General features: G+C 35.3%; 1 protein-coding gene across 25 annotated transcripts in view; it reads right to left on the reverse strand.

Moving 5' to 3' along the window:
- The window catches only part of PPHLN1 (periphilin 1), a 149,428-nt gene that overhangs the window by 56,703 nt on the left and 65,848 nt on the right, over nt 1-26,877 (reverse strand). For 21 of the 25 annotated variants that reach the window (XR_013363956.1, XR_013363957.1, XM_077870420.1 and 18 more), the window contains 3 exons: nt 18,793-18,849; nt 16,269-16,348; nt 1,962-2,078 (listed from right to left, as the gene is read on the reverse strand). Coding sequence is in view for 23 of the 25 variants with exons in the window: in XM_077870420.1 (XP_077726546.1) it covers nt 1,962-2,078; nt 16,269-16,348; nt 18,793-18,849 (254 nt within the window). In the remaining 2 variants the exon portion in view is untranslated. The remainder of the gene's footprint in view (nt 1-1,961; nt 2,079-16,268; nt 16,349-18,792; nt 18,850-26,877) is intronic. The other 4 variants (XM_077870425.1, XM_077870417.1, XM_077870421.1 and 1 more) reach the window with 1 other exon arrangement.

A 26,877-nucleotide genomic window follows, 5' to 3' on the forward strand; every position in this document is an offset into this window, starting at 1 on the left:
TGCTTTATTTACAGTATGAGAAAGTATTAATCTTACTTAAAAAACATTTTAGTGCTATGAAACTGATACTGTTGCTCAACATTAAAGAGGTGGACCATGTAACAAACATATTAAAGAGATCTCAATCCTATCCTCACTCACCTTGCCTTTGCTCCAACAAAAGATCCTGCCTGACATATCACCCCACTTAAAGGTTGTTAGCATTATTTACTTATTAATTCTAAATCTACCAAATTCTGTGCATATTTTAAGAGAAAAAATAAGGGGGTTAAAAAGAAAGTCTTTCTAGACCCAATGACACTGACTATTAAAAGTCCAGATCTATTCAAACAATAAAAATATTTAAAATCTGGGGAAGGTTGATAGTGAAGATACATATATTTTTTAATAGGTATAAAAAGTGATGGGGGGGCAGGATGAATATATCTCAAAAAAGCCTTGCTAATTGAAGAGTATTAAGCAAACAAGAAAGTGGTATTTTTGGAAGTTTTTAAGTACTCTGAGAAAAATTAACAGTTCTCCAAAACAGTGATTTTGAACTATATAGACCTATTATTAATATGAAAATTACTATTCTAATTATTAAGAAAACAAAATAACCCTATAAATCCCTTTATTGTTCATGCTTTTAAATAGTGCTGAAAAGGTGCCCAAAAGAGACAGCTAGATGATGTTGATATATTCACTCAAGAATATATATAAATACCTAAAATTATAGGTAAAATAACATGGAAACTTTGACCTATTTAAGAACAACTGATATCTAAATGACAGATCAGCATTTTAAAACAGGCTTTAAGTGTACGTACTGATAGGGTCTGTAGTGGTTTATACTTTCCATGAGCAGTGTAACATTAGTTATTTTGCAAAGGATTTATGTAGGTAAAGATTTATGTAGGTATATATGTTTTGTATCAAATTATAATGCTTAACTCATTTTATCGAAAGGTCTTCTATAAAAGGTATCTTAAAATGTATTGAAAAGCCATAAATCTTCAAATCTACAAAATCCGTCATGGTACAGAGATTTTTTTTTTTTTTTTTTTGGTACAGATTTTTTTACATCATACCAAAATAATTCTTTTATAGCCAACTCCTGAATCTAAAAGCTTAATTTTGCCAATGAAGCACTTATATCTCCCTGGTTAGAGATGTTTTAGACTTTTTTTTTTTTTAAAGATTTTATTTATTTATTAATGAAAAACACAGAGAAGCAGAAACATAGGCAGAGGAGAAGCAGGCTCCCTGAAGACAGGTGATGTGGGACTTGATTCCAGGACCCCAGGATCATGACCCGAGCCAAAGGCAGACACTCAACCACCGAGCTACCCAGGTGCCCAGAGATGTTTTAGATTATACAGAAAAGTTTGAGTTCATCTTCAAATGTTTAGTGCAAAAATGCATAGTGCAAAAGTTCATCTTCAAATGTTTAGTGCAAAAATTCATTCTATGGACCCTAAAATGCTCTCTCATCTTTTGGTACTCAAGACTCATCAAATGTCACAGGTAATAACCATGCATCATTTCATTTTTGGGGCAATTTATGATATAACTTGCATAGAATATAACATACAATATAAATACAGCCCAAGATCCAAGGTGTAAATAGATTTTTATTCTGAATTTACTGGTTTATGACCAGCAGCTTAGCATGATTTCTAGAGATACTTTTAACAGTAAAGCCTGTAAAAGAAGGATAAGTGATACATTTTCCTTATACTCCATATTTATCCTATTTTCTCACTTCTAAACTACTGGAGAAATTCAGGTATAGTTCAATTACTGAACTTGAGTCATTCATATTCATACTATTACTCTGTATGGTAAATGATAATAATCCATGAGGCTATTTTCTCCATATATACTTTGAAGTACTAGAGCAAACTAAGTATTTCCCACCCATAACTTAAAATTGAGACAAAACTCTTCATGTGAAACATAAAGAGGAAATTATGCCTTACCTCATACTCAATGTCAGGTAAATTACTCTCATCTGCTTTCTCTAGCTTTTCAGCGGCCCACTTGCTTGCAGCCTCGGCAAGTTCCTTTTCAGTTAGCCTACTGGGTTTGTCTAACATCTAATAAAAACAAAAGAATAGTTCTATTACAATTCTCAAAAGCACTTAAACTTCCAATACATCAAAAAGTGTATCCTACCTTAACTTAAAATCATGTAATTTCATAGAGATAACAAGTACATTCTTTATTTGCTTTTTAAAAAATATTCAACATAGAGTTTCTTTAAGTAGCAATTCCTTTTGGACATACAGATCAGATCTGACTCCTAATTTCATTTATATAAAACTTCAAAAATTCATCTTAAGGAACCAAAGACACTGACAATTAACTAATATATTAACAGCATTTGAAATATATAGGACATCATACTGATTTCAATGTTGTATCTTTAATTATATTCAATGAAATAAATAATGCCAAAATATCATCAAGGTAAATTCCTAATGCAATAGAAAAGTCAGATATGTTATTTCCATGATTTGTAATAATGTATATAAATCCTACTCTTTACACAAAAATTTTTTTTAATTTTATTTATTTATTCATGGGAGACACAGAGAGAGAGGCAGAGACACAGGCAGAGGGAGAAGCAGGCTCCATGCAGGGAGCCTGATGTGGGACTTGATCCCAGGACTCCGGGGATCATGACCTGAGCTGAAGGCAGATGCTCAACCACTGAGCCACCCAGGCGCCCCTACACAAAATTTATATACTTAAAATTCATCTTTTTGATACTGTTACTGCTTTTCTTCTTCAGTTATATTCAATACTAAACAATGGGGCAGCCCGGGTGGCTCAGCGGTTTAGCAGCGCCTTCAGCCCAGGGCCTGATCCTGGAGATCTGGGATCGAGTCCCATGTCGTGCTCCCTGGATGGAGCCTGCTTCTCCCTCTGCCTGTGTCTCTGCCTCTTTCTCTCTCTCTCTGTCTCTCATGAATAAATAAATAAAATCTTTAGGGAAAAAAAAAACAGTAAATCAATACTAAACAATGTATGGAATTTCAAGTTATAGACAGACCTGGGTTTGAATGCCAGTTTCATCACTTGCTAGGTAGATGATTTTATATGCATAATTCATGACACTGTGAAGCCGTGGTTTTCTTATTTACAAAATGAGGTATTAATAGTATTCATGGTTTTATAAAATTTACTTGAAAGTATCTAACACAGTGCTTGGTACTTTAGTTTTCCTTTCTTTACCATATAAATATCAGTTATAGTAAAACTTTTGAAAAAGACCATTCAGTTCATGAGGTCAATATAAAAATGAAGAAAATTAAAATTTTTTTCTGGAACACACGATTCCTGTAATACTGTTTACAGACCTATGTTACAGAATAAGATGCATAAATTCTAAGCCAAGGAGCAGCTGGGTGGCTTAGTCAGTTAAATGTCTTGACATGGTTGATTTCAGCTCAGGTCATGATTTCAGGGTTTGGAGATCGAGTCCCACACTGGGCTCCACACTCTGCCCCTCCCTTGCCTCTCTCCCTCTGTCAAAAAAAAAATTATCTAAGCTGAAAATTAGAAAAAGGGTTTCCTTGGGCCTATACAGTAGCTCTGATTCCATTCTATTATAGTAGCATATATTTTCATCAACTAGGTCTTTCACCTGTAATTTTTCTCCATGTCTTCTCTAAAGTAACATCATTAATTCCAAATACACTTCCTCTGGATGATAGTGGCATTAAAAATCTCCACATTAGGGGCACCTGGATGGCACAGTCGGTTGAGTGTCTGACTCTTGGTTTTAGCTAGGGTTATCTCTCAGGGTCATGAGATTGAATTCCCTGTGGGGCTCAGCACAGAATCTGCTTGGGATTCTCTCTCCTTCTAAAATAAAATAAATAGATCTTTAAAAAATCTCTACACTAAAACATAATACAATTTATAAACTGCTTCTGTATGCACACCCAAAATGTATGTTAATTAATGGAATTCCACGAAGGTGGTTAGGGCAGACTTAATTACCCCAACTTATAAACCAAGAAACTAAATGCCCAAAAGCTAGTGATTTGCCCAGTCACTAGTAAATGCTAAGCTGGACCTTATGACAAAGGCCCCTGACCTCCTTCCACAGTTTATTCAACTCACCAAACTTCTGGCTGGACATCCATAATATTTACTAAAGGATAATAACAATGTATGTACATAGAGTGTTTCCACAGCCACTGAAGAAACCTAAATACGTCACTACAAAGCCCTACTCACACATAATGTTAAAAAGGTAGAAGTGATACCTCTATTATTACTTAGTAATAAAGTTAAACAAACAGGCACACCTGGGTGGCTCAGTTGGTTAAGCAACTGCCTTTGGATCAGGTCATGATCATAGGGTCCTGGGACCGAGCCCCATGTCAGGCTCCTTTCCCAGCTGGGAGCCTGCTTCTCCCTCTCCCTCTCTCCTTCTGCCCTTCCTCACTATCTGTGGTCAAATAAATACAATCTTTCTTTAAAAAAAATTAAAGACTAAGAAGAAAAAAAACCACATACACATGAATATATCAAAAAGAAAAAATTTATGCCCCACTTTTTTGGTATCTGTTTTGAAGAAAAAGTTATAGAGTAAAAATAAAACAAACATTGTAAGTTCTCTCTAGTAAAGATGGAGCAAAATCTTCTACAATTGAATCCTTCCATTCGTCTTTCATTAAATCTGTATACCTGAAAAACTCTAATTTGAAAATGACTTCTGGGGACACCTGGGTGGCTCAGCGGTTGAGCATTTGCCTTTGGCTCAGGTTGTGATCCCAGGATCCTGGGATTGAATCCCACATCAGGCTCCTTGCAGGGAGCCTGCTTCTCCCTCTTCCTGTGTCTCCCAACTCTCTCTGTGTCTCTCTCATTAATAAATAAATAAAATCTTAAAAAAAATAAGAAACAAACTCTAAAAAATTATTCCTACATGAGGGCAGCTAGAATGTTTAAAAGAAAAAGCTCTCCACCAAATCAGGAAATCTACATAAAAGTGTCCGACAGCTACCATATAACCCTGGGCAAAGAACAGAGGATGTACGTTTTTGGATCATAGGTCTAAAACTCTTAAAGTCTGATTCCATTTTAAGACAAAAATGCAAACATCTACTTTTACTGTCAAAAATAGCTAAAATCCACTATGGTTGCTTCCCACTAAATATATTTTAACATGTACAAAGTCCTATGTAATAACTTACATTATAGAAGAAATGAATATTTCCTATATCATAGTTTAGCATTCATAGTGAGTTAGATGAGAAACTACTGTTTACTCTTCCTTCATTTTTACCTGACAACAAAAACAAGCCATTCTTTCAGGTGGATAAAGCACCCTTGACAAGGTAAGGCAGGACCAAATTCTAATCAATCTTCTCATACAAAACCAGCATTCTAGAATCTTCAGACTTCTGGGAAAACTCTAAAGACACAAGTTGTCACAAAGACATCTTTTTCTTTTGTTTTTCCTTTGAGGCAGTGAAGCAGCTGCTCCCTGAATACCAACCAGCATAGACTGTCAGGCGATGTTTACTCTTGCTGAAAAGCCAAGTATACCAAAAATAGAAAAAAAAAAAAAATGAAGGAAGAGAATACAAGTAACAAAGTTATAGAAAGACAATGTGGGTTGGTGAAGAGAATCTCTAACTGCTGAGAGTAGATGGAAATAGCAAATTTTGAGAATTAGAATCATGGATCATCTGTTCAACATATTTGGGATGCTGGAAGGCAGGAATGAAAAGAATGATACAGTGAGAGTACTGTGTTCTTGAGAAAATTCTGAGACTTTTTGATAAAATGGAGATATATATATATATATACTTTTTTAAATTACAAAGTAATTACAACCACATCCCTTTTTTGTGGTAGTAACACTTAAGATCTCTTAGCACATTTTAAAAAATTTTTTATTTATTTATTCATGAGCGACAGTATTTTTTAAAATATTTTATTTATTTATTCATGAGCGACAGAGAGAGAGAGAGAGAGAGAGGCAGAGACACAGCCCAAGGGAAAAGCAGGCTCCCTGTAGGGAGCCCGACGCGGAACTTGATCCCGGGTCTCCAGGATCACGCCCTGCGCTGAAGGCGGCGCTAAACCACTGAGCCACCCAGGCTGCCCTAAGTATACAGTATTATTAACTATAATCAGTTACCTGTACATTAGATCCTCAGATTTTATTCATTATATAGATGATAATTTGTACTAACATCTCTTTTCCCTCAACCTCTAGCCCCTAGCTCCTACTGATCACACTAATAGTCTGCTTCCATGAATTCAGCTTTTTTAGATTCCACATCTAAGTGAAATTATAGACTACTTAGTCTTTCTCTGGCTTATTAGTAGAATGTCCTCAAGATCCATCCATTTTGTCACAAATGCCAGGATGTCCTTTCTTATAGCTGAATATACTCCATTGTGTATATACACCATATCTTCTGTTTTCATTTACATTGCTTTCAGGTCTTGACTGCAAATAATTCTGCAATGAACAGCACCTGAGATCTTCTTTTCATTACCTTGGGATGTATACTCCAATGTGGGATTTTTGGATCATGAGTCTTATTTTCATTTTCTTGAGGGACCCCCATACTGTTTTCCATAGTGGCTGCACCAACTTACATTTCTACCAACAGCGCCCAGGGTTTCCTCTCCTCCACACCCTAACACTTGATCTCATCTTTTTGATGACAGCCATTCTAACAGGCGTTGAGATATCTCACTGTAGTTTTGATTTCCATTTCCCAGATAATTAGTGATGCTGAGTATCTTTTTGTATACCTGTTAGTCATATGTCTTCTTTGGAAAAAAATGTCTATTTGGTTCTATTGTTCAATTTTTAATTGGACTGATTTTTTTGGTACCGAGTTGCATAAGTTCTTTATATATTTTAAATATTAACCTCTTATCAGATTCGCAAATATTTTTTACCATTCCTTAGGGTTGCTTTTTTGTTTTGTTGATGGCTTCCTTTGCTGTGCAGAAGCTTTTTAGTTTGAGTGATTCCACTTATTTCTGTTTTTGCTGCTGAATCCAAAACTCATTGCCAAGACTGATGTCAGAGAACTGACCACCTATGTTTTCTTCTAGGTGTTCTATGGTTTTAGTTCTTACCTTCAATTCTTTAATCCACTTGGAATTGATTTTCATATATGGCATAAAATAGGGGTCCAGTTTCATTATGTTGTATGTAGCTACCCAGTTTTCCCAATGCTATTTATTGAAAAGACTGCCCTTTCCCCACTGTATATTCTTGGCTCCTGTATTATAAATTAATTGGCCATATATGCATAGGTTTATTTCTGAGATTTCTATTTTGTTCCATTGATCTATGTGTCTGTTTTTATGCCAATACCATATTGTTTTAATAACTATATAGTTTGAAATCAGGAAGCATGATGCCTCCAGCTTTGTTCTTAAGATTGCTTTGGAAAAAAAAAAAAGATTGCTTTGGCAATTTGGGGTCTATTATGATTCTATACCCATTTTAGGATTATTTGTTCTAGTTCTGTGAAAAACGCCATTGGTTTTTGGGATAAGAATTGCACTGAATCTGCGGATTGCCTTGGGCAGTATGGATATTTAACAATTCTTCCAATCTATGAGCATAGAAAAACCTTCCATTTATTTGTCTTCTTTCTTCTTCAACCTTTTTCATTAATGTTTTAAGTGTAAAGGTGTTTTGTCTCCTTGGCTATATTTATTTCAAGTATTTTCTTTTTGATGCTACTGTAAATCAAACAGTTTTCTTAATTTCTCTTTTTGATAGTAATTACTGTATAGAAACACAACTGACCTTTGCATATTGATTTTGTATCCCATAACTTTATTGAATTTATGTATTAGTTCTAACAGCTTTTTGGTGGACTCTTTAGGGTTTTCTATATATAATACAATGTCACCAGCAAAAAAAGTCTTACTTCTCCCTTCCCAATTTGGATGCTTTTCATTTATTTGTCTTGCCTAACTGTTCTTGCTAGGACTTCCAGTACAATGTTGGTTAAAAGTGACAAGAGTGGACCAGTTGTCTGTTCTTGATTTTACAGGAAAAGCTTTCAGCTTTTTATCACTAAGTATTATGTTAGTGCTGGGCGTGTCATATCAGCCCTTTATTATGCTGAGGTATATTCCCTCTATACCCAGTTTGTTTGGAGTTTTTTATTTTTTTTATCATGAATGGATATTAAACTCTGTCAAATACTTTTTTTTTGCACCTATAGAGAAAATCATATATTTTATCCTTCATTTTGTGAATACGATATATTATACCAACTGATCTGTAGGTACTGAACAATCCTTGCATCCCTGGCATAAATCTCAAGTGATTATGGTGTGTGATCCTTTTAATGTGCTGTTGAATTTGGTTTGCTAATATTTTATTGAAGATTTCCATATCTATATTTATCAGAGGTATTGCCATATAATTTTCTTTTCTTGTAGTGCTCGTGTCTGGTAATGCTGACCTCAAAATGAGCCTGGAAGTATTCCCTTTTCTGTTTTTTTTTTTTTTTTTTTTTTTTTAGAAGAATTTAAGAAGCTTTGGATTAGTACTTTTTAAATATTTGGAAGAATTTACCAGTGAAATAATATGAGAAAATTATTTAACTTCTAAGTCTTTTCTATAAAATGGAGATACTTACATATTGGATTTCTGAATGAGTAAGAAAAAAATACTTAATATAGTAACTAGAATGAGGTAGTTACATAATAAATATTAAGTCGCTATGACAGTACCCACCCCTCCCAAAATAAAAGCACACTCTATCAAATATGTCCCATATGAATATTCATTATTCCCACTTTGGTATGGTCAAGATGAGCAGTGCCTGCAGTTAAGTACCAATTTTAGCATAACCTATGGAAAAAATTATATGAGCAAACCGCTCATTTTTCTGGTAGCTACCTTCAAGTTGTGGTTACTTAAGATTCAAGTTTTTGTTTTGTTTTTTATTTTATTTTTCCTTCTATATGTCTACTTGACCCTCAAATAACAGGTTTCAACTGTATGGGTACACTTACATGCGGATTTTTTACAGTTCATTACTATAAATGTATTTTTCTTTCTTATGGTTTTTAAAAAGGTTAGGTACTTATTTATTTATTTGAGAGAGAGTGAGAGACAGCAGGAGCAGGGGGAGGAGCAGTGGGAAAGGAAGAAGCATTTTCCCCACTGAGCTGGGACCGGATGGACGCAGGACTTGACTAAGCCACTCAGTACTTACGTTAGGGGGAGTAAAAATTTACATATGAATTTTTGACTGCATGGGAGGTAAGTACACCAAACCCCTATGTTATTCAAGGGTTAATTGTATGTTTTTTTTTACTACCATCTTTATTTTTTAAAGTCAATTAACATATATTAGTTTCAGATGTAGAATTTAGTGATTCATCAGTCCTATATAATATCCAGTTCTCACCACATCATGTGTCCTCCTTTACATTCATCATGCAGTTACCCCATTCCCCTACTGCCCCTCCCTCCAGAAATTCTCAGTTTGTTTACCATGATTAGGAGTCTCTTACGGTTTGTCCCCCCTCTCTGTTTTTGTCTTTAATTTTTCCCTCTTCCTTTATGATCTTCTATTTTGTTTCTTTAATTCCACATAAGGGAGATCATATCATTGTTTTTCTCTGATTGACTTATTTCGCTTAGCATAATACCCTCTATTTCCATCTACATCATTGCAATTGGCAAGATTTCATTCTTTTTGATGGCTGAGTAATATTCCATTGTATGTATATATGCATGCATGTGTATGTACACACAGACACACACACACCCCAAATCTTCTTTATTCATTCATCTGTCTATGGACATCTGGGCTTTCTCCATATTTCCATATTTTGGCTATTGCAGATATTGCTGCTAAAAAATTGGGGTGCATGTGCCCCTTGGATCACTACATTTCTATCTTTGGGGTAAATATCCAGTAGTTCAACTGCTGGGTCATAGAGTAGCTCTATTTTCAACTTTCGGAGGAACCTCCATACTGTTTTCAAGAGTGGCTGCACCAGTTTGCATTCCCACCAACAGAGTAAGAGGGTTCCCCTTCCTCCACATCCACCCCAACATCTGTCGTTTCCTGACTTGTTAATTTTCACCATTCTGACTGGTGTGAGGTGGCATCTCATTGTGGTTTTGATTTTTATTTCCCTAATGCTGAGTGATAGAGTATTTTTTTTTCATGTGTCTGTTGGCTATTTATATGCCTTCTTTGGAGAAATGTCTGTTTATGTTTTATGCCCATTTCTTGATTGGATTATTTTTTCTTTGGGTGTTGAGTTTATAAGTTCTTTATAGTTTTTGGATACTAGCTGTTTATCTGATAAGACATTTGCAAATATCTCCTCCCATTCTGTCAGTTGTCTTTGGTTTTGTCAACTGTTTCCTTTGCTGTGCAAAAGCTTTTTATCTTCATGAAGTCCCAATGGTTCATTTTTGCCTTTGTTTCCCTTGCCTTTGGAGACATGTCTACCAAGAAGTCACTGTAGCCAAGGTCAAAGAGGCTGCTGCCTGGGATCTCCTCTAAGATTTTGATGGACTCTTGTCTCACATTTAGGTCTGTCAACTTTTTGAGTTTATTTTTGTGTATGGTATAAGAGAATGGTCCAGTTTCATTCTTCTGTATTTGGCTATCCAGTCTTTTTTCCATTGGATATTCTTTCCTGATTTGTCAAAGATTAGTCAACTACAGAGTTGAGGGTCCATTTCTGGGTTCTACTCTGTTCCACTGATCCATATGTCTGTGTTTGTGCCAGTATCATACTGCCTTGATGATTATAGCTTTGTAATAGAGCTTGAAGTCCGGGATTATGATGCCACCAGCTTTGGTTTTCTTTTTCAACATTCCTTTGGCTATTTGGGGACTTTTATTGTTCCATACAAATTTTAGGATTTGTTCCAGCTCTGTGAAAAAATTTGATGGTATTTTGATAGGGATTACACTGAATGTATAGACTGCTCTAGGTAGCATAGATATTTTAACAATATTTGTTCTTCAACCGAGGAGCATGGGATGCTTTTTCCATTTCTTTGTGTCTTCCTCAATTTCTTTCATGAGCGTTCTACAGTTTTCTGAGTACAGATCATTTGCCTCTTTAGTTAGATTTATTCCTAGGTATCTTATGGTTTGGGGCTCAATTGTAAATGGGGTGAACTCTTTAATTTCTCTTTCTTCTGTCTCATTGTGAATGTATAGGAATGCAAACTGATTTCTGTGCATTGATTTTTGTATTTTGCCACATTGTTGCTGAATTCCTATATGAGTTCCAGCAATTTTGGGGTGCAGTGGTTTGGGTTTTCCCCATAGAGTATCATGTCATCTGTGAAGAGTGAGTGTCTGACTTCTTCCTTGCTGATTTGGATGCCTTTTATTTTTGTTATCTAATTGCTAAGGCTAGGACTTCTAATACTATGTTGAACAGCCCAGTGGTGATAGTGGACATCCCCGCCGTGTTCCTGACCTTAGACATAAGCTCTCAGTAATTTTCCCCACTGAGGATGATACTCACTGTGGGCTTTCCGTATATGGCTTTTATGATATTGAGATATGTTCCCTCTATCCCTACATTGTGAAGTTTTAATCAAGAAAGAATGATGTACCTTGTCAGGTGCTTTTTCTGTATCCATTGAGAGTATCATATGGTTCATATCCTATCTTTTATTAATGTATCGTATCACATTGATTGATTTGCAGATGTTGAACCACTTTTGCAGTCCAGAAATAAATCCCACGTGGCCATAGTGAACAATCCTTTTAATGTACTGTTGGATTCTATTGGCTAGTATCTTGGTAAAAATTTTGCCATGCATGTTCGTAAGAGATACTGTCTTATATTTCTTTTTGGTGGAGTCTTTGTCTTTATTTCTTTTTGGTGGAGTCTTTGTCAAAGTAATGCTGGCATCTTGAACAAGTTTGGAAGTTTTCCTTCTTTTTCTATTTTTTGAAATGGCTTCAATAGAATAGGTATTAATTCTTCTTTAAATGTTTGGTAGAATTTTCCTGGGAAGCCATCTGGCCCTGGACTCTTCTTTATTGGGAGATTTTTGATAACTGCTTCAATTTCCTTGCTGGTTATAGGTCTGTTCAGGTTTTCTATTACTTCCTGTTACAGTTTTGGTAATTTATACATCTCTAGGAATGCATCCATTTCTTCCAGATTGCCTAATTTGTTAGCATATACTCACTCATAATACGTCCTTATAATTGCTTGTGATTTCTCCTCTCATTTATGGTTTTATTTATTTGGCTCCTTTCCCTTTTCTTTTTGTTAAGTCTGGCTAGGGGTTTATCAGTTTCATCAATTCTTTCCAAGAACCAGCTCTTAGTTTCGTTGATCTGCTCTACTGTTTTTGTTTGTTTCTGTATCGTTTACTTCTGCTCTAATCTTTATTATTTCCCTTCTTCTGCTGGCATAGACGTTATTGGCTGTTCCTTTTCCAGCTCCTTTAGGTGTCAGGTTAGGTTGTATATTTGAGGCTTCTTGCTTTTTTTTTTTTTTTAAGACTTTATTTATTTATTCATGAGAGAGGCAGAGACACAGGCAGAGGGAGAAGCAGGCTCTCGGTGGGGAACCTGATGTGGGAGTCAATCCCAGGACTCTGGAATCATGCCCTAAGCCGAAGGCAGACATTCAACCACTGAGCTACCCAGACGTCCTGAGACATCTTGCTTCTTGAGGTAGGTGTTTATTATAGTATATTTCCTTTTTAGGACCACTTTTGCTGTATCCCAAAGGTTTTGAACAGTTGTGTTTTCACTTTCATTTGTTTCCATGAATTTTTAAAATTTTCCTTTAATTTCCTAGTTGGCACATAAATTCTTCAGTAGGATGCTCTTTAGCCTCTGTGTATTTGAGTTCTTTCCAAATTTCCTTTTGTGATTGAGTTAAAGTTTCAAAGCATTGTGGTCTGAATATATGCAGGGAATGATCCTAACTCTTTTGGTACCAGTTGAGACCTGATTTGTGATCCCATATATGATCTATTCTAGAGAATGTTCCACGTGCACTCAAGAAGAATGTGTATTCTGCTGCTTTAGGATGGAATGCTCTGAATATATCTGTGAAGTCCATCTGGTCCAGTGTATCATGCAAAGCCCTTGTTTCCCTGTTGATCTACTTAGACGATCTCTCCATTGCAGTGAGTGAGGTGTTAAGTCCTCTATTATTATTGTATTATTTTCAATGTGTTTCTTCAATTTTGTCATTAATGTGTTTATATAATTGGCCGCTTCCATGTTGGAATAAATATTGAGAATGCTAAGGAGACTATCCAACAATAAGATCTAAATATGACATAGTGTACTTCTTCATCTCTTGTTATAGTCTTTGATTTAAAATCTAATTTGTCTGATATAAGGATTATTACCCCAATTTTCTTTTGATGTCCATTAGCATGATAAATGGTTTTCCACCCCCTCATCTATGAACTGGAGGTGTCTTTAGGTCTAAAATGAGTCTCTTGCAGATAGCATATTCATGGGTCTTGCTTTTTAATCCAATCTGATACCCTGTGTCTTTTGATTGGGGCATTTAGCCTATTTACATTCAGAGTAACTTCTGAAAGATATGAATTTAGTGCCACTGTATTACCTGTAAGGTCACTGTTTCTACATATTGCTTCTCTTCCTTTCTGGTCTGTTATTTTTAGTTTCTGTTTGTTTTGGAAGCTTTTTATAATTGCTTCTATTTTTAATGACAGTCTTGTTGGATAAAGTATTCTCGGCTGCATGTTTTTCTCACTTAGCACTCTGAACATATTATGTCAGTCCTTTCTGGCCTTCCAGGTCTCTGTGGATAAGTCTGCTGCCAATCTAATGTTTCTACTCTTATAGGTAATGGACCTCTTGCTCCAAGCTGCTTTTAGGATTTTCTCTTTGAGATTTGCAAGTTTCACTATTATATGTCAAAATGTTGACCTATTTTTACTGATTTTGATGGGGGAGTTCTCTGGGCCTCCTGGAATTGAATGCCTGGTTCCTACCCCAGATTAGGAAGTTCTCAGCTATAATTTGTTCTAATATACCTTTTGTGCCCTGCCTTTCATCTTCTTCTGGGATCCCAATTATGTTTTGCTGTATAGTATCACTTATCTCTCAAATTCTCTCCTGGTGATCCAGTAGCTGTTTATCTTTCTTTCTCTCAGCTTCCTTATTCTCCAACATTTTGTCTTCTATATCACTAAGTCTCTCTTTTGCCTCCTTTATCCTAGCAGTTAGAGCCTTCATTTTTTATTACAGCATTAATAGCCTTTTTGATTTCTACTTAATTCAACTTCAGGTCTTTTGTTTCTTCAGAAAGAGATTCCCTAGTGCCTTCTATGCTCTTTCCAAGCCCAGGTAGTATCTTTATAATTGTTATTCTGAACTTTAGTTCTGATATCTCATTTATGTCTATACTGATTAGGTACCTAGAAGTCAGTACTGCCTCATGTTCTCTTTTTATAAGGGGAGTTTTTTTTTGTCTTGTCATTCTGTTCAGAAAAGAATACATAAACGAGAGAATAATACACTAAAATGGCAAAATCCACCCCAGAGAAATATATAGTAAACAGTTCAGAAGACACCTGAACTGAAACAAAAAAAAAATTTTTTTAAAGAGGCAGAAGGAATATAATCAGGTGAAGAGAACAGAGCAATATACTAGATCCTGGATGTATTTTGGTCTGTTTGTTAGAAGAAACTGTATCCCAAAATTGTAAAGAAAGAAAAATTTATGTATATACAAAAATAAAATTAAATACAATGAAAGAATAGAATGTAACTGTAAAAATGAAAATTAAAAGACAAAAAAAAATAAGGAATATAAACAGGTGAAGAGAACAGAGCCATACACTAGAGCCTGGGTGTATTTTGGTCTGTTAGAAAAAATTACAGAAGAAACTACATTCCAAAATTGTGAAGAACCACATATATAACATATATATGTATATGTATATATGTTTTTGTCTATATACATATATAGATAAAATAAAAAATTGGTTGAAAAAAGAAAAACAAAATTAAAATTGAAAGACTAAAGAATTGTGGTGAAAAAAACATGAATTCTGTATGCTATTTTCCCTTAGCACTGGAGTTTTACACTTCTGTGTGATCAGTAAACTTGGTCTTAGCCTATGCTCTTGTTGATCTTCTCGGGGAGGGACCTGTTGCCCTGATTATCAGGTGTCTTTGCCCCAGGCTGAACAGCACCACCCATTCCAGGGGGCCAGGCACCCTCAGGGGAAAAATGTCAATCCCTCCTATCTCCCTGGTCTCTGTCCACACTGCTCACCCAGCCTATGACGGAGCATTTCCATCTCAGGCATGCAACCCTATTTCAATTCCCCAAACCCTGCAGATTCCTGCAGTGTGCTCCCCCACCATTCTTCCCAGGGAAGGAAGGGGAGTCTCAATGGTTCTGTCATCTGTGGGGCCTCTGCTCAGAGAACAGTCGCACCAACTGTGCCCTGTTCGAGGTTTATGGCAATCCCGCACTTAGAGCCCACTCCTGGGCTCCCTGATTGCAAGCTGGCTTTCCTGACTGACTGGGAGTCCTCAGACAACCCCAATCTTCTTGTGACCCTGAGGATCCTGAGACCACACTGTTCCAACTAGGATTACGCCCCAGTTTCACCACCTGAGTGCCTTTCAGGCAGCACTGGAACAGACTTCTAGAAGTTCTGATTTTGCACTTAGCTGCTATATCACTTTCTGGTGGCAGCTTAAGGAGACTCCCTCCCTCCACAGTCTATCTTCCCATATATAGCCTCGGATTCACTTCTCTGCACCTGGGAAAGTGGTTGCTTTTCTAAAAGCTATTCTTTTCTTAGAACTCCAGTTGAGTTTACAGGTGTTCAGAATAATCTAATAGCTATCTAGCTCAATTCCTGGAAATAGGCAAAACTCGGGTCTCTTATTCCTCTGCCATCTTCAACTTTTCCCCCAGTTTTTTTTTCAAAGATTTATTTATTTATCTGAGAGAGACAGAGAAAGAACACAAGCATGAGTAGGGGGAGGGGGAGAGGGAGCGAATCTTCAAGTAGACTTCCCACTGAGCACAGACCCTGCCCCCCTACTTGGGGCTCAATCCCACAACTCAAGAGATCATGACCTGAGCCAAAACAAAGAGTTGGACACTTCACCAACTAAGTCACCCAGGCACCACATGACTTAAGTTTTAAATGTAGCAAATTATCCTCAAGGTTTGATGGTAAAGAATAACAGCAGCTGTACCACACAGTCCATCTCATTTACTTTATGATTCCTCTTTAAATTGATTTTAAAGATGTAACAAACCTTTGATGAAGGTACTGCTGAAGAACTTGAGGGTGAAGTGTCTCTTGATGTTTTCAAAGATTGAACAGGTCTCTCCTTACCTATACAACAAAATAGAAAATGCAGTTTTGTATCTCATTTGTTTTTAATTAGAATGATTTTGTAATCAAATAAATGAGGAGGGGGTGTCTTATACTTAAATTTTAGTACTGAAGTCTTCATTATATTATTAAATTAAATCCATTAATATCTAAATCTACCTCTCTCTCTTTCTCAGAGGCAGGGTACCATAAAAAATTTCAAATAACCTAGAACCAATGGACATCATATATGGTAATCTAGGCCATATTCATGACAGTTAGCAAACACAGAACCACTAAGATCTCAAGAACGGGAACGGGAAAAGATTAAAATCATAAATGCTTCCTCCTCCAAGTTCCTAAAATCTAACTTTTAATATGTCACAATAAAAATTCAAAACCAGTTATTATATAAATGCCACAAAAAAGACCTAGCTAATGATACGATAGCTCAAAGTGAGGGGCATATAGAAAATCTAGCAGATATTCCGGAAATATTTAGTTTAAAAAATAAAAATAAAAACTAGTAAACTATAATTTAGAGTGCTAACCCAATGTCTGGTATGAATACCCAAATATTTCTTAAATGTTTAAAAATAAATCTGTGTGAAACAGTCACTAACCTTTATCTTCAGTCACTACAGACATTAACGTAGTGCTCTAGTATATCACTGTTTTTATATAAACTTAAGCCGGAAAAATAGATTTAAACATTAGTCAGTTCAACAACACAGAAAATTGTTTTAAATATAATCATAAAAATAACTGTAAGCTGTTACTGATAGGAAAACATTTCATTTAATTATCTGTGTCAAATATAACATAAATCCTCTGCTCTTAATTGCTTAAAAATAGCTGACAAAATTATAATCACAGAGAAAAGGAGAAGGTGGCACCAAGTTTGGATTTACACAAACTGGTCAAGCTAGCCAGTGAGTTATGGCCAAGAAAGCAGTCAAGGGCAAAAGCAGAGACAAAACAACCTTGTAACTGAGGCAAAGCCAGCTTCAGTCAAAAAGCCTCTTAAGCTCTTCCTGATCTGGTCAAGATTGCTAAGTAGGAGCCTAGAGGCTCAAGGCTTCTGAGCACATAGGGCAGAGTGAATAACAGCTCTTTCCAATGTCCTGCAGACCTGCAAAGTCTTTCGGCAGACACTCCCCTCACCTCTCCAGGAACATCTGGCAATGTGTGAAGATATTTTTTCATTGCCCCAAGTGGGAGAGTGCCATTGGCACATCCTAAGCAGAGGCTAGGAATGCTGCTAAAATACCCTACAAATGCACAGGGCAGTCTCCCACAAGGAATTATCCCACCTCAAATGTCAATAGTACCAAGGTTGAGAACTCCTGCTCTAGGCACAGAATTCTACCTCTGAAACTCCAACAGTCTCACAAAAGACATAACCCTAGAATCTTTTAACTTGTGACATTAAAAGGTTTTTCACACATTAAAAGTTTTTCTTATAGCCCTTAAAAATCAAAAGTAAGATACTAACCGTCACTACATCCCCAAATGACTAAGAACACGGTTTATGTTATGTAGTCACTCCTACTGTATTTCCATTACACATGGCAAATTCCACATTATACTGTGACAGCGTCAGTCTACTCCACTGCACCAAAAGCTCCTAGAGGTGCAAGTATCATACCTTATTTCTAAATACCCAGGGTCTACCTAGTTCAAGTCCTTTAAGAAACACAGAAGTACTCAGAAATTAGGTGAAAAGATAAATTGTTCTTCTACCCTTAGGACACAGTAACTTCTCCATTCTATTCAGATAAGCAATTCCTTGAAAGAAGGTGAGGAGCTCAACCAATCAGCACAGCAAACTATGCTAATTAAAGGCATAATTATAGGCTCAATTCTGACACATAGCGACTAGACACAGAACAAGCAGCTGTTAATCTCTTACTTAGCAAAATCTTACAAACACATCAGCACTATAGGTATGTCAAATATAGTATCAAGTGTAGTCTTAGGATCTTTCCTGATTTCAGCTGCCAGGGGCTAATTTAAGCAGATTTCTCAGTGCGCAGAAGCAAAGAAATACTGAAGGGTAGAGCAGGTGGTATGTCATATATCCACATATATTCATATATACCTGTTGCATGAAGGGCAGGGATAGGCAAGAAGCAAAGGATAAAGAAAAAGGATGCTACAGATGGCAGCATAAAGAGCACAGAAAGGGTAAAAAGAAATCCCTGATCCTACTGTTGTCAGGTCTTATCTGTCAATGATTTGTTTGTTCTACGAATCTCAATCTCCTTTGAGGTGGCTATTCCGGACCAGACAACCAACTCACATTTACCCTCCAAATCCTACTCCTTGTATCTACTACAATTAAACTCTGGTTCCAATTAAAGACTAATGGAGCAGTTATACACTTTTCCCATTTCTGTAACTTCTATCAATTCAAGTCCCCCACCCCTTCACAATCCCAAATCAAAAGCTAGCTCAAAACTCACCTCTTTCTGGATTTCCTTCATTCTGCCGTTTGTAGGAGGTACCAGCACGGATGGACTCTAGGGAAAGGTGGGCAAGGAGGAATTAACAGCAGCACCTCTGTGCCCAGGAGTGACAAGAGAAGAACCCAGAAGCAGAAGTGATGAGAACAGAAACTTCTGAGCATTTGCTGGTGACCCTAAACTCTTTTCTACCCTGCCTTCAAATTGGGATGCCTGAGCAACTGCCACTGAGAAGTAACAGAACATGAGAAAATTTCTGTCTTTAAGATTAGAAGCTAATTGGGTCTGACAACAATGAAATGTTAAGATTAGGCTAACCATGAATAGCATGAGCAGAAAGGAATGAGAAAAGGATCATATGATAAGACACCAAAAGTTGAAGATAAGGATCAGGTCTTATTCATCACTTTAAGCATCTACTCTAATCTCCATGAAGTAGGCAAAGGATTGGCTCAAGAATCTCTCTCTCTCTCTCTCTCTCTCTCTCTCTCACACACACACACACACACACAATCAAGAGAGAACAGTGAATCACCACTAGAAATCACCAAGAATATTGGAAAAATTTTCACAGTATATCATATCCGTTCCCTAGGCTTACAGTAGCTATCTGCAAGGAGTCTTTCTGACTTGCTCACAAAAGTAGCCCATTACTAAATCTTGCTAGTTCTTTTTATACACTCTCCCACACATGGATTTTCTTCATAGCAAATCCACAGCTATGGTCTTGCTAGACCCTGTCTCTTATTTAGAATCTTGTAAATATTTTGTTAGCTTCCTTACCTGCAAACTCTTAGTGATGCAGGTGTAATTAACTTAAGTAGTCTAAATATACTAATAGATATCTTTCTAATAAGATAAACTCTTTAACACTTCAAATTCTTCTATTTTAGATCCCAAATGGCCAATTTTACTTTATTTTTCCCCCTGAGAATTGTTTTGGCTCCCTGAATTAGAAAGAAATGTATTTCAAGAAATATGCAAATATTACCATGCTACTTCTGCAAGAATGCCATTCAAGATGCAATATCCTTGGTCACTGGTCTCTGTGTTATCAGGAAAATTTTTGTTCCTCCTGAGGATCTGATTTATTTTTATCTATTACTGAACATTTCTTAGCCAAATCCTTATTGATCTCAGCAACTGTTCCGAGCTTTCACACTGGCATTTATTCCTACTTTTATTTTCATGTTTCTTTTACAAAAAATTCTTCACCCATCTACTTGATCTTGTTTTATTACGTGTTTATTTTGTAACTTGTCTCCCATTCTTTATAGATCGAGAGATGAGAACACTGATATTTTCCAAGAGTGTCTGGAGTCTGGGGAGGGCTCAAACTATTGACAAGAGTAGCGTGTCCGTATCTCTTCCAAACTGCAAGTTCAGTGACTCCACATCAGTAACCTGAGGTCAGTCATTACGGCAGTATTCACTCCACGGCAAATCACTCATGCCACAAATCACATGCTGTTCCCCTAAAGAGGCAGTTTACCAACACACCACTGGTGTTGTGTTTATTGATTTCAATACCAAATTTCATGGACACTGCAGGAATTACCACATTTAACTACAGATTCCCCCTATCTATTAAAAAAACAGGTCTGGGCTATTTAATTAATATCCCAACAGACCAGTAAAACCACCCAGCTGAACCCAGGTCAAATTGCAGATTCATAATTGTTTATATTTGCCCACTAAGTTCTAGGGGGTTTTCATTTTCTAACAAGAGATAATGGAAATGACCTTACTGTGCTTAAGCTCTTCATCTCAGAGTTTATATTAAAACTAAAGGTTTTTCTTCTTGTCCTCTATTATAGCATTTTAATGATTTAAAAATAAAGGAGACCCTGGTTGGCTTAGTCTGTAGAGCATACAACTCTTAATCTTGGGGTCACAACTCACTTTGGGCATAGATTACTTTAAAAAAATTTAATAAAGCTTAACATTTTACCATTGGGCTTTCATGACTTTGTAGTTCTTTGTCCTCCTACATGTTCCTAACTACACCTTTCTCTTTCTTCCTTGTTGATTACTGTTTCCTAAATGTGAATGTGTTTCTTGTTTTTAACTTCACTTGCTATTCTTACATGGCTCCAGCCAACACTATGAATACAAATGTCTCTTAAATCCACTTCTTTCCTCATACCTTTATATTTTTAACTGACAGGATGCTATTCCTTAGCTACTTAGCCATTACTTCAAATTCACCTCACATGCATTCTTTCTAAGCTGACACTAACACTCCCTGCTTAAGAGCAGGACAAAAGGGCTCAACATCTTTGCTGCAATGTGCTAAAGAAAATGAACTCCAAATCAGGATGAAAGAAAGAAACCAGGAAAGGAAAATTCTGAAGGTGGCAGTACAAAAATTGAAATCCAAGTCAATGTACTAGTGGGTAAAAGAATAAATGGGGAGGAAGATGATGAAGAGGAACACTAGTTCCATAAATTAGTAAAATAATTCTTCCCATAGAGGTGAAATCAAAGCAGGAAAAGCAACTTAATATTCCAATGAACATTCAGAAGTACTGTAAGAATTTAACAATATTTGGTGACTCTTTGAATAGAAGAGCTGATAGGAATATCAACAATATTTGATGACTCTGAATAAAATAAGATTTCAGAAATATGCCTTCTTCCTGAAAATTCTTGTTTTCCTGATGAAAGTAATGATGAAAAGTAGATTAATCCAAGCCAATGAAATGTTATTAATTATTGATAACTCATGTAAGAACAAAGGATGCTAATAGAAAAAATATTAAAAATCATCATTAGAGATGAATAAGTTAGGGACTGTGTCTTGCAAACTTTCCATTTTTAGTACAGTGCCTAACATACAGGAAGAAAAATATTTTTGAATGAAAATCTGATCAGTAAACAAACTTCACAGCACAGGTAAGACATTCACATCTCCTGTGATACGCTGAAGCTTTGAAAGAGAAAGTAAAATCTAAACAAATGAAGATGTGGTGGCTAACAGATGCTAAGGAAAGGATTTATTTTTCTGGATCATGGATAAAGATATGCAACTTTGGGGCTCTTGGTTTTAGGAAGAACATGATTTCCCAGAGACCTACTGATCAATAAGGTAGGAAAGAAAACGGAAAGGACACAGGAGAAATGCTCTTGTGGGATAGACACTAAAAAAACAACAGAAAAAAGAAACCAGATAAAGGGGTAGAGAAAGCTTGTGCCACCTCTGCTTCCTCAAAACAATCATCTTCAGTAGGTTAGAGATGTAACAAGTTGAAGTAAAGATGTATTAACTATGAATATTTGGGAGTGAACCTCCAAATAGAACTCTCCTTTTAATATATCAGGCTAAAAACCACATGGGCTTGCTGCTTTTAAAAAACATATAAATAAAACATGATACTAACTGTATATATTCTGAATGTGTGGCACTGACAGATCATATAAGCCCTTAAACGGTGATGCTATAAATGCCTATACATATGGAAACATCATTAATTGATTATTGCTTTAGAACTTCAATCATTCTGATACTAGAAAAGCTCTAACTGTACTCCTAGGATCCACTTAGGAAACTCATAGCCAAAGTTCTCTTGTGAGTAAACAAGAGATTCTCAAATAGGAACAATATATTGTAGAATCAAATTCAACAGCACATTATACTGGATCAATTAAAGTCCAAGATCTTCTAGGAAAATACTAAATTACTGTTCCGGATCTCCTTACAGGATATAGCTCATCCCAATAATCCTTCTCCATTTACATCTTCTACCAACTTCTGCTCACCCTTCAGATGTCAACCTACCGTATCTATTCCTATGAACATTGGTTTGTCTCCCTAACCAGATCATAGACTCAGAGGGCAAAAACTGGATCTACCTTGCTTGGCAAACCATTTATGTGAAACATATCTGATGAATAAAAGACCATATGAGTATGCTGAACACAAACACAGTGACTTTCCAACCAAGAAACACTGTGATATTCAGTCACCAGGAAAATGGGTTTATCCTCCCTTTCTACTGCCTAAAATATACATGATCTGACTTCTATTACCATTGCCATTCTAAACCTGCACCAAAGAAGCCTTCTTTTTAAAAGTAGAATTAAACCTCTAAATTTATTGTAATTTCAGCTCTAATCCAAAAAGTCATGTGGACTTCCAAATATATTCACAGTCAAAGGTCTTAAGACATGTCTCTTTTCCCACTACATTGAAATACAATAATGGAGTCTATCTTCCAAATACACTCTTCTCAAAATATACTTTTAATTCTTGTACATTTTTAGTTATCTTAGAAGATGTTTTCAAAAAGGACTACACTAATGAAAAAAAAAAGAAAAAAGAAGAAAAAATAAACACTAATGAAAGTAAGTCTTTAGAATTTTCTTCCATTCTTGTTAATGGCTGTTGATATCAAGAAAATAAAGGGATGCTAAACTCAAACTCAGAACTATAGAAACATAGATACAAGACCAACAAAAACAATAAACTAGCAAATCTTCTGTAATAATGATATTTTTAAAATTCTATCAAATGTCACATAGCCTAATTAATGTATAAGCACCAGTGACAAATTTGACATTAGTCCATGGGCAAATGTTTAAAAGAAATAAACAGAGGTAGTTTCTATGTATTTAAATAGTCATCCCTAGGAGCCACAGTGGATTTACAAAACAATCCAAGGCAATCTTTGTGTCACTCTTTAATAGAGGAAATGTTTCTTAAGAGTTTCAAGAAAGCACCAAAGTCTTCCATGAAGTCCTCAAGAGAAAAGAAAGACAAGATGGGGGATCACAACTGGTTGAAAACAATGGAGATAAAAGGAGAAATCTCTAGAGCCTTCTATATTTGGCTGTGTGCTACTCAAGATAATTATTAATGACTACTACAAAACGCAAAGTCTACTTCCTTTGCCAATGAAACAAAGCTATTTTTATCTGCTATAAGATATATAGGATCACTAAATGAGATTTGAAGACTTCTATAGAAGAGAAAAACAAGTCAAAGTTAATTAGATGAAATTTAGCATTCTTAAATTTCTTTTAATATATATATATATAAACTACACCCAAGCAATTGCACCTAAAAAAAATACAGGCTGAAGGGCATTTTGTTTAACAATAATATATGAAAATGGCTTAGGTTTCAATTGTCTACAGTCTCAATAAGGGCCAGCAATACAATGCAGTTGATAAAAGTTTACTTCTGGCAAGACAATTTAAAAGGAATAGAAAGAAAATCAAGGAAGCAAAGCTCTGAAAATATGTTAAATAAAGGGAATAATTGAAGGAATTAAATATATTTGAACCCAGGTGGAAAAAACCCAAGATTATGTACTCTTCAAATACATAAAAGGTGAAACATTTTAATGGCTCTAAGACAAGTAACTAGTATTACATAGATATTACAGGAAAAGATTGTTTTATAAAAAATGAACTATAAAAGATGGAAGGACTGGACTGTAATATAGTAAATTTATCACAGGAAATATTTTAACAGAGAACCCCACGTTATGGGAGATTGAACTTAGTGATTCCTAGTGTCATTATTAGTGCTATTATCCTAAACAAAAGAATAAGATAGGAAAACAGGGAGGTTCAACTGAGAAAGAGAAGAAAAAAAGAAAGAAATATCTGAGAGAGTTGACAAATGGAGAGATATTTGGTTAGATAAATAGGAATAAAAATAAACTTCAAGTAGAAATATACAAGATACACAAAAATTTTAATTAGAACAGTATCATAATAAACAAAAGGAAAGGCAATAAGGTTAACTAGGACTTAGCATGTAAATATGAACAAAAAGGAACAAAAAAATGATATTATACTATTATAAGTGACAAGTATAAACAGGTTAGTCCAATTAAGTGATAAGCAGAAAATTCTTATAAAGCACAGAATGAAAATAACATTTTAAGAGGATAATTAGTCTAAAGCAGTACAAGACTCACAGGATTAACTCAAAAGGCTAAGTAGAAGAAATTTAATAAAATACGTATATACATATGTGTATGTGTGTTTATGCACAAAATGGAAAATAAGTAGTTGGGATTAAAAAAAAGTAGAAAAATCATTCTGTGGCTTATAATTAATCATATGAAAGATATATTAAATGTACAGAAGAATTATGAATAAATAAGTCTTTCAATGGTTATCATGGCCAAAACACTAGTGATTATTAAATTAAAATTATTCTGAAAAGTGTGAACAAAAAGTAAAAAATTAGAAGTCAAACTAAGCAAAATGAGGGCATAAGGAAAGTAATTATTTTTACCTGTTATTTATAGAAACATTTAAAATCTTTGACAAAATTTCAATGTACACTAAAAAAACTAAGTTAACATATTGTTGCTAATTAACCCAGTTTAAATGACTGATAATTCAAGGACTTGGTTTCTCAGTCCTTTCCTGAAGAAAAGCAAGGTGCCATCATTATCAGTGACATTTAGATTAAAAGAACTGGTATCACAAATGTGTAACATAACAACTACTTTTCCCAATTACTGTTTAAAATTAAGACTTTTAACTTTTTTGCAAGATGATCTTAATTCAACTATTCTGAAAATTATTTACATGAAAGGAATATAGAAAAACATTTTAATAGCTCTGCCCAAAGAGTTAAGGAATTAACTCAAGTAACTTGTAAAGAGTGTTTTCCCAGAACAAACTTTTTTCTTGATTAAAGAATTTTACTTTCAAAGCTAAAGGACTTAAAAAACAAAACAAAACATAAAGGCATTACCAAACTTTTATTCTCTATTTCACTCAATTTGCACCATATTTTAGTCTCCCAGCTTTCTTTGTTATCTTTTCATCACTCCAGATATTAAAGGTATTAGGCCTCAAAAGATGGGGAAAATATTTTGGAGACTCTTAATACAGGAGGAGCATCACATGTGGTTCCTCTAACATTTTGTCTCAGGATACTAAAGTTTTGACCACTAACTACCAGGCTGAAAGCAGACAAAAAATGTCTCCCTAAAAATCTCTTTCAGAGGAGAAATAAAGAGAATAAGATGAATTCACTAACAACTATCTTAAATAACAGGTACACTACAAGCTGTCAAATAACAATCTTTAGCTTCCATTTTACTCAAGTTTTGTTCAAAAGTTTCCAAAGATACTTTCTTCCTCTTCATCAAATCATTAGATTTGGATTTAAGTCATACACGTCCAAAAAAATATATCTTCTTAGAAGGTATCTTGCTAATATTTATGTCTGTGCATGTGAGTGTGCATTAGAACTCAGACAATATTCTCTTCAAAGGGGAGAGCAGGACAAAGAAGAAAGTGAAGCAAAGGAAAAAAATACCAAACTGCAGAGTTGAACTCCACAATCAAACTTTCAGTTATCTGGAACTATATGCTTATTTTAAGTAACTAGGCATATGTAAGTGATTCGCTTTGTTTTAAATCTACTTCAAGTGACATTCTTACCTCCTGTATGACCATTCATACACATGTATCCAAAAATATGTTTTTTGGAAGCCCCACTCTACCTAGCACTGAAAACAGCAAAATATTGATAAATGTTCATTAATACAGGAATAACAACAGCTACAATGGAGACAATCTAATGATTTGATCTTCCATCACTCTCAACATGCAGGAAGTAAATGCTGTTAAACTAATACTCTTATTTGGAAAAACAGTTAATAGAAGGAAGCAAAAAAGTTAAGAAAAATATGCTAAATTTCAGGTGTCTGTATCATGGCTTAGAATCCCCTCTACCTAGGAAGATACTTCTACTTGTAGAAATCTGAAATAAAAGATGAGCTCAAATGTCATCAATTTCCTCCATGACATATTCTTCTAACTCCCAGAGTAAGAATCTCTCTCACCTTGACTTGCTCATGTGATGTTAACTCATTTATGACATACTAATTCTTATATTGAAGTTAAGAAGGCATGAGGAAATGTTTATGAATGAGCTCAACTGCAGGTAGGGGAGTCCAGAAAGCGAAAATAGATTATCTAAAAATTAAGCTGCCTCATTTATTTATTGTAACACATACTAAGCACCTCAGCCAGGATGACATGCTATGATTGCACACAATGCCATGCATGTCTAGGTACTCCGAATTTAAAAACCAACAACAAATTGGAGGT

Source organism: Canis aureus, chromosome 25, assembly GCF_053574225.1.
Source record: "Canis aureus isolate CA01 chromosome 25, VMU_Caureus_v.1.0, whole genome shotgun sequence".
In the NCBI taxonomy this organism is placed as follows: domain Eukaryota; kingdom Metazoa; phylum Chordata; class Mammalia; order Carnivora; family Canidae; genus Canis; species Canis aureus.